We start from the raw sequence: 17,997 nt of genomic DNA on the forward strand, positions 1-17,997 counted from the left end.
ACACACTATCACTACCATCACCACATTACCTGAAGTCCTGCTTCCAGACAGATTTCTTTTTACTCAGCCTATCTGTCCCAGGATCACATTCAGGATATATTGCATCAGCCATCAAGTCACCAGAGACTCTTGGCTATAGTAATAGTCTTCAGGAGTACGGGCCACACACTAAGTATTCATGTCCTGTGTCATCTCATTCCTGGTGGAAAGAAAAGCTCCCGGACAGGAGTTCCGTCTGTTCACTACTGTTCCTCAGCTCCAGGGCCAGACCTTGTCCCCTTGCAGGTGTGCAATGGCCCACTGCCATATGATCGCTACATGAGTGACTGAGACCTTCAAGCACAGAGAGCCCTCCTTTCTCATGTAAATAAACAAAGCAGGTCTCCAGGAGGATCAGGAGAACCAGAGCATCTTTGATCTCCTACAGTTACACGCTGGGTACCACTCAGCCACAGCTCGCCCAACTCTTCAAGCTGCCCTAAAGCAAAAGCTGGGAACTGGACTTGGTCTGCAGCCTCAGCTACCTCAATAGCCTCTTCGGTAGAATATGGCTTATTTGGGTCACCCACCTGGATATTTTATTGCATCTTGCTACTATTTTGTAGATGAACCTACACAAATAAAAGAATATGCTGGCATTCTTCACTGGGAGAAAGCTAGGAATTGCAAAGGGGGAAAAGAGAGTGAGTTCTTTCTGCCACGTCAGAGCTTATTAGGCCCTGGCCAATCGCTAGAAACCTACACTGAGTGCCAGGAAATCCCATCACAGCTATGTGTAAGTGGAAAAATGTGGTAGCTTTTCCCCCTCCCCATGAACTCCTGCCAAATACCCTGTGTTAGTCAACTTACAATTCTACCTCTCTGTGCTTCCCCTGCCCCTCAGGGATTCACACTGTATACCAGGCTGGGGTGTGTGTGTGTGTGTGTGTGTGTGTGTGTGTGTGTGTGTGTGTGTGTGTGTGTGTGTGTGTGTGTGTTTCTCCCAGGCTGATCTCAGACTCATGGCAATCCTCCTGCCCTAGCTTCCCAAGTGTTAAGATAACAGGAGTGACGTATACTGTACCTGGCTGACAGTTCTTTATTTTACTCACTCCTCTTTAATATTTTCTCAGCAAAAGTAACAGGGATTTTCTGTTTTAGTGATGCCTGGATGAGCATGATCTTACCTGAGCACCTACAATCTATTAAGTGTGTGCTTCCAAAAGTGTTTTTTGCCACCCAATACACAGTGTACAGCATGCTGTAAGTCAGTATTTACAGGACACCTGCAAAGGTTTCATTCCTCAAAGAGTAAATGTCCAGTGAGGCAGTAGTAGTCTCACTAGCCTTGAAACAAGGCTGCATTTGCTCCAAAGTCTAGCCTTCAAGAAAGCACAAAAGCAACCCAATTTACAACACTATCCCAGAATATTATCTAACTGTATATGCATACACCATATTCTAGGGCTATGTTTAATGGGGCTTAAAGCCTTTTCCCAAAAGCTAAAATAAATGGGGAAAGGAGTGGGGGAAGGGTACATTAAGTTTTTATCAGAAATTAACAATCCTGAAAGTATTAGTGTGGTCACAGTACTCTGGTTTGTGTTGTTTGAGACAGGGTATCACTAGGTTGCCCAGGCTGGCTATACTCAAACTCAGGATCCTCTCGCCTTAACTGGGAGCTTACAGCATGAGCAATCTCATCCACCTCACTGTTAGTTACAGAAAAAGCAGGATGGTCTTGAAATACTTTACCCTATTCCATCATAGTTACAAACATTATTAGAACAGGATCCATAACATGAATCTTTTTTTATTGTATTTTTTCAATCCCAGGCACCAAACCCAGGGTCTAGTGCAGACTAAGCAAGGGCGTGACTACTGACTCACATTCCGCCCATTGCATGACTTGGGTTGGTAATGAGGACCTCCTCCTCACACACACTTCTTATAAAATCAAACAATTTCCAAATGCCACTTTAAATAGTCAATTTATTCTATTGTAGGGTGAGTTGTAGCCTCCAAAAAGATACACTGAACCATCTATAGTGGATCATGCCTATAATCTCAGCCCTGGAACACTGAGGCAGGATGATTGAATTTGAGGCCAGTCTGGACCACATAAATTCTAGCCTAGCCTAGACTATAGAGTAAGACCTTGTCTTGTAACAACAACAAACAAAAAAAGAGGTATATTGACATCCCATACCCTGATATCTGTGACTATGACCTTACAGTGGTCTCATTAAACTGTGGCAGACACATTCCAGGACCTCCTGGTGGATACGTGAAACTAAAGACAGAAAGGCATCTGTGTGTTTTTACACACACAAATGGACACACGGACGCATGGACGCACACATGGGCAACATACCTGTTAAGCTGAACTTAGAAGAGATTAAAAACCTTTAAGGAGCCGGGCATTGGTGGCGCACGCCTTTAATCCCAGCACTCAGGAGGCAGAAGCAGGCGGATCTCTGTGAGTTCAAGGCCAGGCTGGACCGACAGCCTCCAAAACAGAGAAACCCTGTCTCGTAAAACCAAAAAAAAAAAAAAAAAAAACAAACTTTAAGGAACAATTAAGAGAATATCCTGCAATAGATTTTGTGCACGTAGTCTTTGTTTCACAGTACCCTACTGTATTCTCATCCTCTCATACAAGGAAGCATTTTGCTTCTTCCCTTTGGCACACCTGAACTGCCAGGTTTACTACTCTTGTGCTTTGAGACATTAAGTAAAATAAAAGATACCTGAATATAAGCTCTGTAATGCCAATATAATCTGTGATGGCTACTTAGTAACCAAAGGGCGGGCAGTGTGTACAATGTAATTACTCTATACAAAGTGATGATTTTTGCCCTGGACAAGGCAAAGCAGAGTATCATCCTGACTCAGAATGGGATACAATTTAAAAATCACCGATCATTTATTTATAGAATAAACATTTAGTATTTTCAGTTCATGGATGACTAAGGGTAACTTAAATCACAGAAAGAGAAACCACGGGGAAAGGGAGCACACACACGGTACCTGAAAATAGGACCTTTGTAGAGGTAACCAAGTTACGACAAGGTCATTCCAGATTCAACTGAGTACCAATGCAATGACCAATGTCACCAAGCAGTATGGACACAGAGGTAGAAAGGGAACATCATGTGACAGGGGAGGGAGATTCTGCAGAGCTGCAGCTGGGAGCCAGACTAGGGAGGGAGGTAAACCCAGTTAGAAGAGGAAGCAGGCCCCTCAGAGAATCTAGGCACCAGCCTCTGCCACCTTGATTTCAGACTTCCCTTGTCCAGAACGGGAAGAAGATGACGTTCTGCTGACCTTTGCAACCAGGATCCTGCATGTCATTAGGATTGCCTACTCACAGCTAATTCTTTCAGGGTCCTGAGGGCATTTCCAAAAGGAAATGAAGACCAGACTGATGGAGATCTGAAGACCTCACTCTACAAACCAGTTAATATTGACCTAACAGATGACTCATGCTCCATTTACAGACTCCACTTTCAGGAGTCACTGTTGCACTGACATTCTCAGATTATGCTAACAGAAAATTTCAGTCCCCAACATGGAAAAGTATTTGAGAAACACACAACAGGGAATTTTCTCGAACAATCACTGACCCTGTAAATTTTTCTTTAGTCATAAGAATTACAAATATATAAATCTCAGACAGGAAAACTACATAGCCTTCTGGGAAGAAGGAACAAATGACTTAGCTGTTGTACAGATCTGCACCTCTGGCCTCTCAGTGGTTGGTGGAATGAGACAGGAACCACATTGCTGTTTGGAGACATGACATTTTCATATCTAACTGGCATTTGCATCTGAAAAACAATACACTGTACCTATGTTAGAATTGTGGGAAAAGCAGATTTGTGGAATCTGGAGCCCATGTCTCTCTCAATGAATGATAAGTGAGTCTTCTTTGCAAAAGTTCTTGCTTCACCTATAGGATCTGTCTGTAGATGATATAAATTTCTCCAATTGCCCAGAACATAAAAAAGGATGCTCACTGAGCAGCCTAGAAGCAAAGGGGCGGGGACAGCAGTAGTATCACAGGAACGAGGGGTGTGTCTTTTTTTTTTTTTTTTTTTTGGTTTTTCAAGACAAGGTTTCTCTGTAGCTTTGGAGGCTGTCCTGGAACTCGCTCTGTAGACCAGGCTGGCCTCGAACTCACAGAGATCCACCTGTCTCTGCCTCCCGAATGCTGGGATTAAAGGCGTGCGCCACCAACACCCGGCTCCAGGGGTGTGTCTTAACTCTGTAACGTGTGTGTGTGTGTGTGTGTGTGTGTGTGTGTGTGTGTGTGTGTGTGTAGTGTGTATATGGGAGGGGCAAATGCACACATGTATAGGTGTGAATGCCCATGCATGCGTTCAGAGGCCTAAGGAGGATATAGGGTATCACGCTACATGTTATTTCTTTGAGACAGCATCTCTCTACCAATCTCGGAGCTGCAATCTTCCTGTCTTGGTTTGCTAATTAAGGAGGAGGGCCCAGCCCACTATGGGTAATACAAGCAGGTGCTCTCGGCTATACAAGAAAGCTAGTTAAGCATGAACATGTGAGCCAGACAGTAAGCAACATTCCTGCATTGTTTTAGCTTTTAAGCTTCCCTCAATGACAGGCAGTAACATGTAAACTGAAATAAATAAAAAAGGTTGCTTTTGATCAGTGTTTTATCACAGCAACAGAAAGAAAAGATTAAACAGATGAAGCAAGTAAGTGAACGCAAAACCTGGCATCAACTTAGATGAAAACTTCAGCCAGAGAGGGAAGGGTGGAGGGACGGTGAATTGACTGTTTACTTCCCAGTTCATTGATTGATGGATTGAATGATTCTGGGGATACACAAAAGACAGGATTCATCGGGCAATGGTGGCACATTCCTTTAATCCCAGAATTCAAAAAGCAGAGGCAGAGGCAGGCAGATCTCTGTGAGTTCAAGGTCAGCCTGGTCTTCAAAGAGAGTTCCAGGACAGCCTGAGGTAAGCAGTGAAACCCTGTCTTGAAATAGACAACAGTAACAAAAACACAAAAACCCCAAAATCTGAGAAATGAAAAGCTCCATAAATCAAATAATAAAAGATATCACTTTGGTGGACAAAGAGACTCGGGGAGTGAACGTTAAGAAGTCACTGAGGTAGAAATAAAAGTGGACGGAACACTAGACCACAACATTCGAGACAGACCAGCTGAATGGGCTAGGAAGAGAGCCACTATCTGCTGTCTACAGGAGAACTCATCTCACTGGCAAAGATACACGCGTGCTAAGGAGAGGAGAGAAAACAACGGCCCAAGTAAACGGCAGATGACAGTAGCCAGGGACAGCTATGTCCATAGTTGCGGAAGGAGACTTCAAGTCAAAAGTAGAATGGATAAAAGTCGTTACACAGAAATAAAGGGAACAACCCATCAAAAAACTGCAACCCTGAATATCTATGTGCCAAACACTGGGTACCTAATTTCACACAACAAACACTACCAAACTGGAAGGTGTCAAATACTTTGTTCAAAGGAGGAGGAGCAAGAAGAGAGGAGGAAAAGAAAAGGAGGAGGAGGAAGGAAAAGAGGAAAAATTTCAAGCCCTAAAACAAAATAACTGCCAACTAAGACTTCTATACCCAGCAAACTCATCTTACTCCGCAGATACTTGCTCAGCCATGTTAACTGCAGCTCTATTAACAACAGCTAGGAAATGGAAACAGCCAAAATGCACTTCAACTGACAAATGGATAACAAAACATGCTCCGTATACACTATGGAATACTGGTCAGCAGCTAAAAAAAAAAAAAACAAGGAAAAGAAAAAAAAAGAAATCAAATAAGCAAAAAATACAAAGAATCAATAAAACAAAGAATCAGTTCTTTGAGGAAACCAAGATTGACAACGCTTATCCAAATTACCTAAAAGGTAAAGGGAAAATATCCAAATTAGCAAAATTAGAAATGAAAGGGAGACATAACAACAGACCCTGGAGCTGGAGAGATGGCTCAGAGGTTAAGAGCATTGCATGTTCTTCCAGAGGTCCTGAGTTCAATTCCCAGCAACCACATGGTGGCTCACAACCATCTATAATGAGGTTTGATGCCTTCTCCTGGGGTACAAGTATGTACACAGATAAAAAACAAAAACAAGCCGGGTGTTGGTGGCACACGCCTTTAATCCCAGCACTCGGGAGGCAGAGGCAGGCGGATCTCTGTGAGTTCGAGGCCAGCCTGGTCTACAGAGTGAGTTCCAGGACAGGCTCCAAAGCCACGGATAAACCCTGTGTCAAAAAAACAAAAAACAAAAAACAAAAAACAACAAAAACAAAAACTGTATGCATAATAAATAAATAATTTGAAAAAAAAGACCCTGAGGAAATCCAGGGAATCAAAAGGACATACTTTATAAATCTGTACTCCACTAAACTGGAAAGTCTAATAATAAAAGAAATGGATAATTTTATCAATGCATACTGCTTACCAAAGTTAAATCAAGATCAGATAAGCAATTTAAACAGATCTGTAATCCCTAGTGAAAGAGAAGCAGTTATTAAGTCTCAAGAAAAAAAAAAGCCCAATTCTATCAGACTTTCAAAGAAGAGTCAATGCCTAGGAGTTAGCCACAGCACTCGGCATTACCAGATGAACTGCTGAAGGAAGGGTTGATGCCAATACCCCTCAAGTTATCCCATAAAATAGACACAGAAGGAACATCACCCAATTCATTTTACAAGGCCACAATTACCCTGATAGCCAAACCACATAAAGACCCAACAAAGAAAGAGAATTACAAACCATTTTTTCTTATAAACATAGATGTAAAATTTCTCAATAAAATACTAGCAGACTGAAACCAAGAACACATCAAAAAGATCATCCACCATGATCAAGTATGTTTTATCCCAGAGATGCAGGGTTAGGTTATCATACAAAAATCAATAAATATAGTCTACTATATAAAAAACTGAAAGAAAAACAAAACACATGATCATCTCATTAAGTTCAGAAAGACAAGGTTGCCCACTCTCTCCATACCAATTCAACACAGTACTTGAAGTCTTAGCTAAAGCAATAAGACAAATGAAGGAGATCAACGAGCTACAAGTTATAGTACATTTATTTGTAGATGATATGATAGTGTATTAATGACCCTAAAAATTTCACCAAGAAACTCCGATAGCTAATAAACACTTTCAGCAAAGTAGCTGAATACAAAACTAAGTTACAAAAATGAGTAGCCCTCCTATATACAAATGACCAATAGACTGAGAAAGAAATAAGGAAAACAACACCTTTCACAATAGTTTAAAATAATATATAAACTATCTTGCAGTAACTCTAACCAAGTAAGTGAAAGACTTATGTGGTTAAAAACTTCAGCACACACTTTAATACCAGCACTTGGGAGGCAGAGGCAGGCAGATCAATGAATTTGAGGTCAGCTGGTCTACATAGTGAGTTCCAGGACAACTAGGGCTACACAGGGAAACCCTGTCTTGAAAATCAAAAAGAAAAGAAAAAGAAGAGGAGGAGGAGGAGAAGAAGAAGAAGAAAAACCTTCAAGTCATTGAAGAACATATCCAAAAATAGAAAGATCAGGGCTGGAGAGATGGCTCAGGGGTTAAGAGCACTGACTGCTCTTCCAGAAGTCCTGAGTTCAATTACCAGAAACCACATGGTGGCTCACAACCATCTATAATGAGACCTAGTGCCCTTTTCTGGCCTGCAGACAAAACACTCTATACATAATAAATAAAACTTAAAAAAAGAATAGAAAGATCACCCATGCTCATGAATCAGTAAAATACAGTAAAAAAAAAAATGGCCATTGTATCAAAAGCAATTTACAAATCTAACACAATCCTCCATCAAAATTCCAATGCAGCCGGGCGTTGGTGGCGCACGCCTTTAATCCCAGCACTTGGGAGGCAGAGGCAGGCGGATCTCTGTGAGTTCGAGGCCAGCCTGGTCTACAAGAGCTAGTTCCAGGACAGCCTCCAAAGCCACAGAGAAACCCTGTCTCGAAAAACCAAAAAAAAAAAAAAAAAAAAAAAAATTCCAATGCATTTCTTCATAGATCTCATAAGGAAAATTTACAGCTTCCTATGGAAAAATCCCAGATAGCTAAAACAATCCTGAATAATAAAAAAACTGAGGGAGGTAACATTATCCCCAATTATACTTTACAGTATATATTACAGAGCTATAATAATAAAAACAACATAGTATTGACACAAAAACAGACATGTAGATTAATGAAATACACACTGGAAAAAACACAGTATCTTCAACAAATGGTGCTGCTCAAACTGGATGTCACATGCAGAAGAATGCAAATAGATCCACTTATCACCCTGTACAAAACTCAACTCCAGATGGATCAAAGACCTCAACATAAAACCAGATTTGATGAACCTGACAGAAGAGAAAATGGGAACAGCCTTGACTCACTGGCACAGAGCAGAATTCCTGAACAGAATATAGTTAGGTCGACAATAAATGGACTTCATGAAACTGAGAAGCTTCTGCATGGCAAAGGACACTGTCATTCAGACAAATCAGCAGCCTATGGGAAAAGATTTTCACCAACTACACATCTGACCAGTAGAGAGTTACTATCCAAAATATATAAAGAGATGGCTCAGCCATTAAGAGCACTGACTGTTCTTCCAGAGAGCCTGAATTCAATTCCCAGCAACCACATGGTGGCTCACAGCCACCTTGAATGAGATTTGGTGCCCTCTGCTGGCATGCAGGCAGAAGAGTGTATACACAATAAATAAATAAAATATTTTTTAAAAACTGGATATCAAGAAAAAATAACACAACTTAAAAATGGGGTGCAGATCTAAACAGAATTCTCAATAGAGGGAAATCAATTGGATGAGAAACACTTTGAAAAATATTCAACAGCCTTAGCCACCAGAGAAATACAAATCAAAACTACCTTTGAGATTTCATTTTACACAAGTAAGAATGGGTAGGATCAATAAAACAAGTAATAGCTCATGCTGGCAAGGATGCGGAGTCATGGCAACATCATCCATTGCTGGTGAGAGTGCAAACTTGTACAGCCACTATGGCAATCAGGGAGTCCGTTGCTCATGAAGATGGAGATCCATGTACCTCAAGATCCAGCTACACCACTCTTCGGGTGAGTCCGTTGCTCATGAAGATGGAGATCCATGTACCTCAAGATCCAGCTACACCACTCTTCGGCACTGTCTTAGTTTGGGTTACTATTGTTATGACGAAACACCAAGACCAAAAGCAACCTAGGGAGGAAAGGTCTATACTTCCACATCCATAAAAACAGGAACTTAAGCAGAGTAGGAATCTGGAGGCAGGAGCTGATACAGATGTCATTGAGAGGTGCTGCTTACTGGCTTGAGCTCCATGGCCTGCTCTGCCTGCTTTCTTACAGAATCCAGGACAACATGCCCAGGGCTGACCATACCCACAATGGGCTGATTGTATTAAAATGCTCTACGGGCTTGCCTACAGCTCCATTTGTGGAGGCATTTTCTTAATTGGGGTTCCCTCCTCTCAGATGACTCTAGCTTGTATCAGGTTGACATAAAATTAGCCAGCACAAGCATAGACCCAAAGGATGCTTCAACCTACCACAGAGACATTTATTTACACCACCACGCTCATTGCTGCTCATAACAGTCAGAAATTAGAGACAATCTAAATGTCCCTCAGCAGAGAAACATAAGAAGCCAGGCAATGGAAGCCAGGCGATGGTGGTGCACACCTTTAATCCCAGCACTCAGGAGGCAGAGGCAGGTGGATCTCTGTGAGTTCCAGGTCAGCCCAGTCTACAGAGTGAGGGCCAGGATAGGCTCCAAAGCTACATAAAGAAACCCTGTCTCGAAAAACCAAAAAAAAAAAAAAAAAAAAAAAAAAAAGCGGCAGCAGCAGCAACAGCCAGGCAATGGTTCCTTCTAGATCAGGAGGGGGATGAGGGAGGGAATCCTGGGAGAGATGGCTAAAATTAAGGACTATTTGAGGGGTAGTATAGAAACCTACTACAGCAGAGGCTTCCTAAAATATACAGATATATGAAGGTGATCTAAATGAAAGCACCAAATAACGGGGAGACAGAGCCCCAGTTGGATATCTCTTGTCACCAAGATGAAGTTTCTAGTACCAGGACTGAATTCTATCTAATAAGTTGTTGGCCAAAGGAGTTGAATATGAGACATTCTAGTGTCTTTGATACAGGAAGGTACTCTGCAGTCTACTGGAAGAAAAGCATCAATACAAAGCCAGCCACAAACCCTTAGATCTACGATGGTTTCCTGCCTACAAGATACGCTACGGCAATGGTGGCACAAAGCTTGAGGGAGTGACCAACCAATTAGACATGAGACATGACTTCAGGCCCATTCCAGGAGACTGGAACCCATCCCAATATGCTTGGGTGATCAAGAACCAAACACTGTATAGACTGGGGACCTAGGGTAAAATCAAATACTATGGGTCCAAAAAGAAAAAAAATAGCAATAAAATGACTCCTACTGAGACGCCACTATACTCAAAGATCAGTGCCTTGCTCAGCCATCACCAGAGATAATGCAGCAAGTGGGAACAAATACAGAGACCCACAGCCAGACAACATACAGAGTGAGAGACCTTAGAACACTCAGCCCTAAACGGGATGTCTACGTCAAATCCCTCCTCTCAGAGCTCAGAGAAGCCCCCTTGAAAGAGGCGGCGGAAAGAGTGTAAGAGTCAGAGAGGCTGCGTGGCGGATGCGACAGGGATGGAGGACCCCAGGAGTCCAAGGCCCTCTAGATCAACACGAGCGAACTCACAGAGACTGAAGCAGCAAGCACAGACATGCGCAGGTCTGCACCAGGTCCTCTGCATGCGTAACATGGCTTCCAGCTTAGTGATTTCATAGGACTCCTGGGTGTGTAGACGGGTGGGTCTCTGATTCCTGTGCCTTTTCTTGGGCTCTTTTCCTTCTGTTTGTTTGTCTTGTCCAATTCCAATGTGATTGTTTTTGTTTTAACTTATATTCTATTTTGTTATAGTATCCCTAACGAGAGAGTAAAGCTGGATCAGAGGGGAGGTGGGGAGGAACTGGGAAGGGTAGAGGGAGGGGAAACCGTGTCTACTTTCAATAAAAGGAATATAAATACAAAAGAAAAAGTCTTCCTGCTTGCAGACAATACAACCCTTTATTTAGAAGACTTTTAAAGATTCTACCAAAGACTTTTCCCCAGGTAAATTCAAAAAAGTGGCTTTTTATGTGGATGTTAAAGATCCGAACTCAGGTTATTATGTTTTTGAAACAAGTGTTTAACCCACTGAAACATGTCCTCAGTCCCTTATTAAAACCAATTAATTTCACCGTGGCATTTTCATATGTGTCATTATATTTTGTTCTAATTTACACTCTCTCACCCCTACCTTCTTGCAGGTGCCCATACAATCCTCCCCCAATCCAATTCCCTGTTCTACTTCCAGGGGACATTATCCTGTTCTCCCCTTTACCCCTCCCTTAGTATACCTTCCTTCCTGCTCCTGGTCAGCTTTCTAATTTAGTGAGCTACAAACCTATACACATATACAAAACAACACACATACACATATAAACCTGGCTCTAGGTTCCATATATGAGGGAAAACATAGTATTCGTCTTTTTGAGTCTGAGCAACTTAATTTATACAAAAGTTCCAAAAGCATGCTTTGGAGAAAAGATGGCCTTTTGAGCAAATGGTGCTGGTAAACTGGATATCCGCACATTGAAGAATGTCCTCTAGATCCCTACTTGTCATCTTATCCTAGAATCACAGGCCTTCATATAAGACCTGAACTTTGAGACTTCCAGAGAGAAATGGGGAAAGACTTCCAAACAGGCACAGGACTCCAGGGTTAGCAAATGGAACACTTCAAATTAAAAGCCCTGCACAGCAATGCAAGCCATTAACAGTAACCAGAACCTACGGGACAAGAGAGGGATTATCAACCATTTCCTCTGACCAGAACTGATACCCAGAAAACATAAAGAACTCAAAACATTAAATACAGGCTGGCAAGATGGCTCAAATAAAGGCACTTGTTACTGATGACCTGAGTTCCGACCCTGCAACTACACAGAAGAGTCAACTCTCACGGGTTTCTTCTCACTGCTACACATGGCAGCATATCATGTTCAACATCTACAACCAGCCATTAGGAAAATGAAATGCATTTCAAAATCATATTGAGCTAGGTGTGGTGGCACAAGTCTATTATCTCAGCACTCAGGAGGCAGAAGCTAGAGGATCTCATCATAGTCAGAATGGCTATCACCAAGACAAATGCACCAAATCTCCTTATAGCTGTTCTAGTAACTTGTATAGCAATTATGGAAATCAGCATAGAGGTTCCTTAAAAAGAACTATACTAATCACTCCCAAAATTCATCAAAGGAATCAAAGTCAGCATACAACAGAGATTCCTGCATATCTACTTCTGTCTTGAAACTGTTCACGATAGTCAAAGAAACCCATCATCAGATAAATGAATAAAGAATATGTAATGAGCCAGGTGTTGGTGGCGCTCACCTTTAATCCCAGCACTCAAGAGGCAAAGGCAGGCGGATCTCTGTGAGTTCAAGGCCAGCCTGGTCTACAGAGTGAGTTCCAAGACAGGCTCTAAAGCAATACAGAGAAAAACTGTCTTGAACCCCCCCCAAAAAAAGAATATGTGGTGCTCACACACATACATACACACAGGCACAACATATATATTGATTATTACTCAGCTGTAGAGAAAAATGGAGGGCTGGTGTCCTAACTTGCAAGTGCTATGATAAAACACTGACTAAAAACAACTTGGCGGGGAGGGGGGGGGACTTTATTTGGCTTATATGTCCATATCATAGTGTGCCACCAAGAGAAGCCAGAGCAAACACTCTGGAACCAGGAGATGGAGCAAAAGCAAAGACTATGGGGGACATTGCTTCCTGACTAGCTTTCCCTGCTCCTATTCACCTGGCTTTCTTACACAGCCCAGGCCCACCCGCATATAAGTCGCACCATCCACAGTGGGTCAGGGCCTCCTCCATTATTTAGCAATCAAGAAAACACCCACAGACATGCCTACAAGCCAATCGGACTCCTTCCCCCCAGGTGTGTTAACAACCAAAATTAGCTGTGGAGACAGCTCAGTAGGGAAGTGCTTGCCATGGGGAGGTTTAAGTTTGATGGATAGAGTTAATGAGGAGGATGGATATGAGTATAGTGGTCCCTACCTGTAAACCTAGCTCTGAGGGGGCAAAAACAGGTAGGGCTTGCTGGCCAGCCAGCTCTCCTAGCCTAACTGGTGAACTTTAGGCCAGTAAGAAACCCTATCTCAAAATTCAAGGTAGATGCTTCCTGAGAATGACACACTCGTGCATGCATCCACAACTACACACACCTGCACACCTGCACACACACTAAGTAAAAGGAAATGCAGTTCAGGAAACTACACACACCTGCACATACACTAAGAAAAAAGAAACGCCATTTCAGGAAAGCAGATGAAACTGGAGATCATCTGTTACACCAGATAAACCAGACTCTGAATGACAAGGATTACAACTTTTCTCTCTCATGTCAAATTTAGCCAGTGGGGAAGAGACAGGGGGGTGGCGTGATCTAAGTCTAGTACACAGATGTATGAAATGTCACAATGAGCCGAGTGTTGGTGGCGCACGCCTTTAATCTGTGAGTTCGAGGCCAGCCTAGTCTACAGAGTGAGTTCCAGGACAGCGTCCAAAACAATACAGAGAAACCCTGTCTCAAAAAAAGAAAAGAAAAGAAATGTCACAATGACACCTGTTTTCTGTACAATTAATATATGTGGATAAAACTGTTAAAACAACAGTTGGTGAGCTGGTCAAAAGCACAGAGTGCTCTTCCAGAGGACCCAAGTTCGGCTCTTAGCACCCATGTCATATGACTCCCAATGGATTGATTCCAAGGGATCTGCTGCCTCTGGCCTCCACAGGCATGCACACATGCGTGCACACACACACACACACACACACACACACACACAAAGATACACATATAAGCACAATTAACTTTTTTAAATCTTTAAAAACAGAAGGAAAAAACAAAAACTGGATAGCAGCTATTCTGACATTTGCAGAGCTAGAAAGTTAATGAATATTCATAAACAATGATGTTTACAGACTACCTGCAATACAGAAACAGAATTTACAATTTCTGACCTTCACTAGTAATATAAAAATGAGCGTCAAGAATCCACATAGCTTAACCCTCGTGAATGCCCAGGGATGAGTTACACAGGATTGGGGCTTGCTTCATACCACACACCACAGGGTTGTGAATATATTTATAAAGTATTTCTTTCAGCTTCTTGTAAGTATGTTATCATTCCTAAATAGTTTATTTACAAACAAAACAAATCGTGCATTGCTTTTGCAACCAGAAAATGAAAAGGATGTCGTTTTTCTAGTTATATGGACTAAAAATTAAAGTAAGAGCAGAAGTAATTGTCAAAGTTAAATCTTGACACCTGCACCGGGCGTTGGTGGCGCACGCCTTTAATCCCAGCACTCGGGAGGCAGAGGCAGGCGGATCTCTGTGAGTTCGAGGCCAGCCTGGTCTACAAGAGCTAGTTCCAGGACAGCCTCCAAAGCCACAGAAAAACCCTGTCTCGAAAAACCAAAAAAAAAAAAAAAAAATCTTGACACCTGCACTCTGTCTTCATCTAATTTTGATATTTTTACCCCAAATGGATTTTTAAAAAGACACATTTAAAAATATTTCATTTTACCTTTTAGCTACTGAAGGTCTCCCATGTCCTAAATGGCGCCTGATCAAAGAAGACATCTTAAGTCCTAAAAAAGATATTTCAAGATTAAATTAGAAGACCATTCTTTACAACATCAATACCAGCTTATTTCTAGCCCACACCCCCACCCTGTAATTGTCCACCCAAAGCACACACAACAGAGGACGAGTAATTACAGCCCAGAGATACTCTATGAATTCCATTTCTGTGCAACAGAGAAAAGAAGAATGTCTAAGCCAACAAAGCCATCTAGGAAAGATGAGATTACAGAACAGGACAGAGGTGAGCGGAAGCTGAGAACAGCAGTGGCAATGTTATCATTTGTAAAACTGGGGATGCAGCTCACCGATGTAACACCACACCCCAAAAGACTTAAGAAAACCTGAATCTTTTTTTAAGATTTATTTATTTATTGTGTATACAGCATTCTGTCTGCATGTATGCCTGCAGGCCAGCAGAGGGCACCAGATCTCATTACAGATGGTTGTGAGCCACCACCATGTAGTTGCTGAGAATTGAACTCAGGAGCTCTGGAAGAGCAGTCAGTGCTCTTAACCTCTGAGCCATCTCTCTAGTCCAGAAAACCTGAATCTTTATTTCACTGATTTTAGCCCCCTTTGCTGGGCCGTCTCCCTCCCTTCAGTGCCACATACTGCTGGACAAAGTGACAGCTATAGCTGGGCGGTGGTGGCGCATGCCTTTATTCCTAGCACTCAGGAAGCAAAGGCAGATGGGTCTCTGTGAGTTCGAGACCAGTCTGGTCTACAAGAGCTAGTTCAGGACAACCTCCAAAGCCACAGAGAAACCCTGTCTCAAAAAAAAAAAACCAAAAAGAAAACAACAACAATAACAAAAAAAAAAACCCAAACCAAAACAACAACAACAACAAAAAAACCTGTTATTTAGGGCCTGCAAAGATCTGTTTTTCCCTTAATCAATTGATTACTCCTGAGAGAGATGATGAAATGTCTAAGACCAAACAGTAGAAACATTAAGGTTTGGTAATAAGAAGAAACATTAAGGAACCCTTCCTACTAAAATATACTTCATGAGTCAGGCAGTGGTGGTGAATGCCTTTAATCCCAGCACTCAGGAGGCAGAGGCAAGCGGATCTCTGTGAGTTTGAGGCCAGCCTGGTCTACAGAGCAAGTTCCAGGACAGCCTCCAGAACAATACAGAGAAACTCTGTCTCGAAAAACCAAAAAAAAAAAAAAAAAAAAAAAGAAGAAGAAATAAAAGAAAAAAACAGATTCCTATAAATCATGTAAACAAGTATCTGTAACGGCCTTATTCACAATAAGGCCATCTTTCCATCCCATTGTTCTTTACAAGTCTTTGGAAGTAAAAAAGAAAAATACTGTAGACTATAGTTGTCCAGTTACACATGGGAAAGAAATAAATGTCTTTCAAAAAAAAGGGAAGAAAACAACCAACCAGAAAGAGTTCACTGTCACCAGACCTGGCAAAATGAGACCTTAGAGCTGCAGATTCTCAAACATTTTCAACAAAGGGCAGCATTGAAATCAGCACTGAACTGCAGGCCTAGGGCAAGCCAGGGCAGAAGATGCTGACCCAGCAAAAGCCCTTCGCCTCCCTTCGCCTAGGTCAGAGCTACAATACAAAGATTAAAAACAGTAAGAGGGGGAGGGAGGCGCCGAAGAACGAAGAGCTGCTGTTCCAGGCATCATGCCATAAAAATAAGACCCAATCACGCCGCTTAGCGCCCTTCTTTCTTGAGATGTCCTGGAACTCCCTATGTTGACCAAGATGACCTTGAACTCAGGAGATCTGCCTGCCTCAGTTAAGATTAAAGTCATGTTCCACCATGCTCATCAAACACTTTAATTACTAAAATGCCTCTTTCAGACAAAGCAGGAACCTCAGAATCAACCACTGACCCCCAGACTGGCCAGTACTAAGCCTCAAACTTCCCCCACTCATTCACCACGGAGATAAAAGATGTGAGGACAGCGGTTTCTGCTCCTTTACTGGGGAGGAAATCACAGAGTATTAGACAAAGAACGTGGTTCAGTTCTCTATATCACAGAAGGTCCGGGATTCCATTCCAGCACAACAAAGAATACAACACCAGGCAATCAAAATGATAATCACATCATCACAGAAGTGCAACTAGAGCGACAGTAACGCAAAGAAACTGTGGTTTAATGTACTCTGAACCTATACTGGGCTCTGAAAACCCTATCAGGTAAGGGTGCATGCTGCCTATTTCAAAGCAATCTTTTTTCATTTTCTTTTTTTATTCACTTATTGGAGTAGAGGTGTGCTCACGTGCCACGGCAGTGGTGTGGGAGGTCAGAGAACAAGCCACCGTCAGGCGCCTTCACCTGCTGCGCCATCCCCTTGCCCGCATACTGCCTAAGTCAGCCCTAAAAGGACAGGCATGCAGGGGACGTGACTTGCCCAAGGTCGCACAGTTGGTCTAGATTCACATCTAGGTTTGGCCCCAGCCACCAGGCTGGGCTGGAGGAGGGATGGGACCTCCAGGACAAGGCCTGGCCGCCAGGCGGGAACCAGGAGCAAGCCAAGGGCCCAAGCAGCCAGCCCATCCCCCACTCACCGCTGGGGAAACTGAGGCCTGCAGGAGCCAGTCGGCCCAGTCTCCGAGGCCCGGATTCTGCCTCCTCGGCACTCCAGTGTCACGTAGGGCCAAGAGGATCTTGCTGTGAGCCACAGTAGGCGACACTCACCTGGAGCTACGGAACCTTGCCTCAGCCTCTCCAGCCTCGCTTGATTGTGGCCACGCCCCCATGTGCCACGCCCAAAAACTAGCTGAATCAAACGGCGCCCCCTGCCGCGGAGGAGGCACATAGCAGTACAATTTTCCTCTACTCCACCTCCCAGAAACTGGGGGCTGGAGCCTGGAACTGGTTCTATCACTGATTTTTCCCCGCCCTCCTTTACTTTTTCTTTGTTCTTCTTTCTCAGTCACTCCTCTACAGAACCTTCCTCCCTCTAGTTTTGCTTTTCTTTTCTTCTTCTTTTTTTTTTTTTGGCAACCAGATCACCTCTCTCATTCAGTAGTTGTGTACTACACACAGCCGTTCAAAATGTTGAGTATACGGCAAAAAAGACAGAATTTCTGCACCCAAAAGCTTCAGTCCGGGTTAAAGAGATGACAATGATTCAAGAGGCAGAGGCAGGCCAGATCTCAGTGATTCAAGGCCAGCCTTATCTACACAGTGATTCCAGGCCAGCTAAGACT

General features: G+C 42.8%; 1 protein-coding gene across 9 annotated transcripts in view; it reads right to left on the reverse strand.

Annotated features, from left to right (window-relative positions):
* The window catches only part of LOC110342650 (nuclear receptor coactivator 5-like), a 55,400-nt gene extending 37,782 nt beyond the window's left edge, over window positions 1–17,618 (reverse strand). For 5 of the 9 annotated variants that reach the window (XM_040735367.1, XM_040735366.1, XM_040735365.1 and 2 more), the window contains exons 1-2: window positions 17,483–17,618; window positions 14,757–14,820 (exon numbers count right to left, since the gene is read on the reverse strand). In XM_040735367.1, coding sequence (XP_040591301.1) covers window positions 14,757–14,820; window positions 17,483–17,603 — 185 coding nt within the window. In that variant the 5' untranslated portion in view covers window positions 17,604–17,618. Of the gene's footprint in view, window positions 1–14,756; window positions 14,821–17,352 lie in introns of all 9 variants that reach the window. The other 4 variants (XM_040735370.1, XM_021232492.1, XM_040735369.1 and 1 more) reach the window with 1 other exon arrangement.
* Between the last annotated feature and the right edge of the window lie 379 nt (window positions 17,619–17,997).

Source organism: Mesocricetus auratus, unplaced genomic scaffold (genome assembly GCF_017639785.1).
Source record: "Mesocricetus auratus isolate SY011 unplaced genomic scaffold, BCM_Maur_2.0 Super-Scaffold_100045, whole genome shotgun sequence".
Taxonomy (NCBI): Eukaryota; Metazoa; Chordata; class Mammalia; order Rodentia; family Cricetidae; genus Mesocricetus; species Mesocricetus auratus.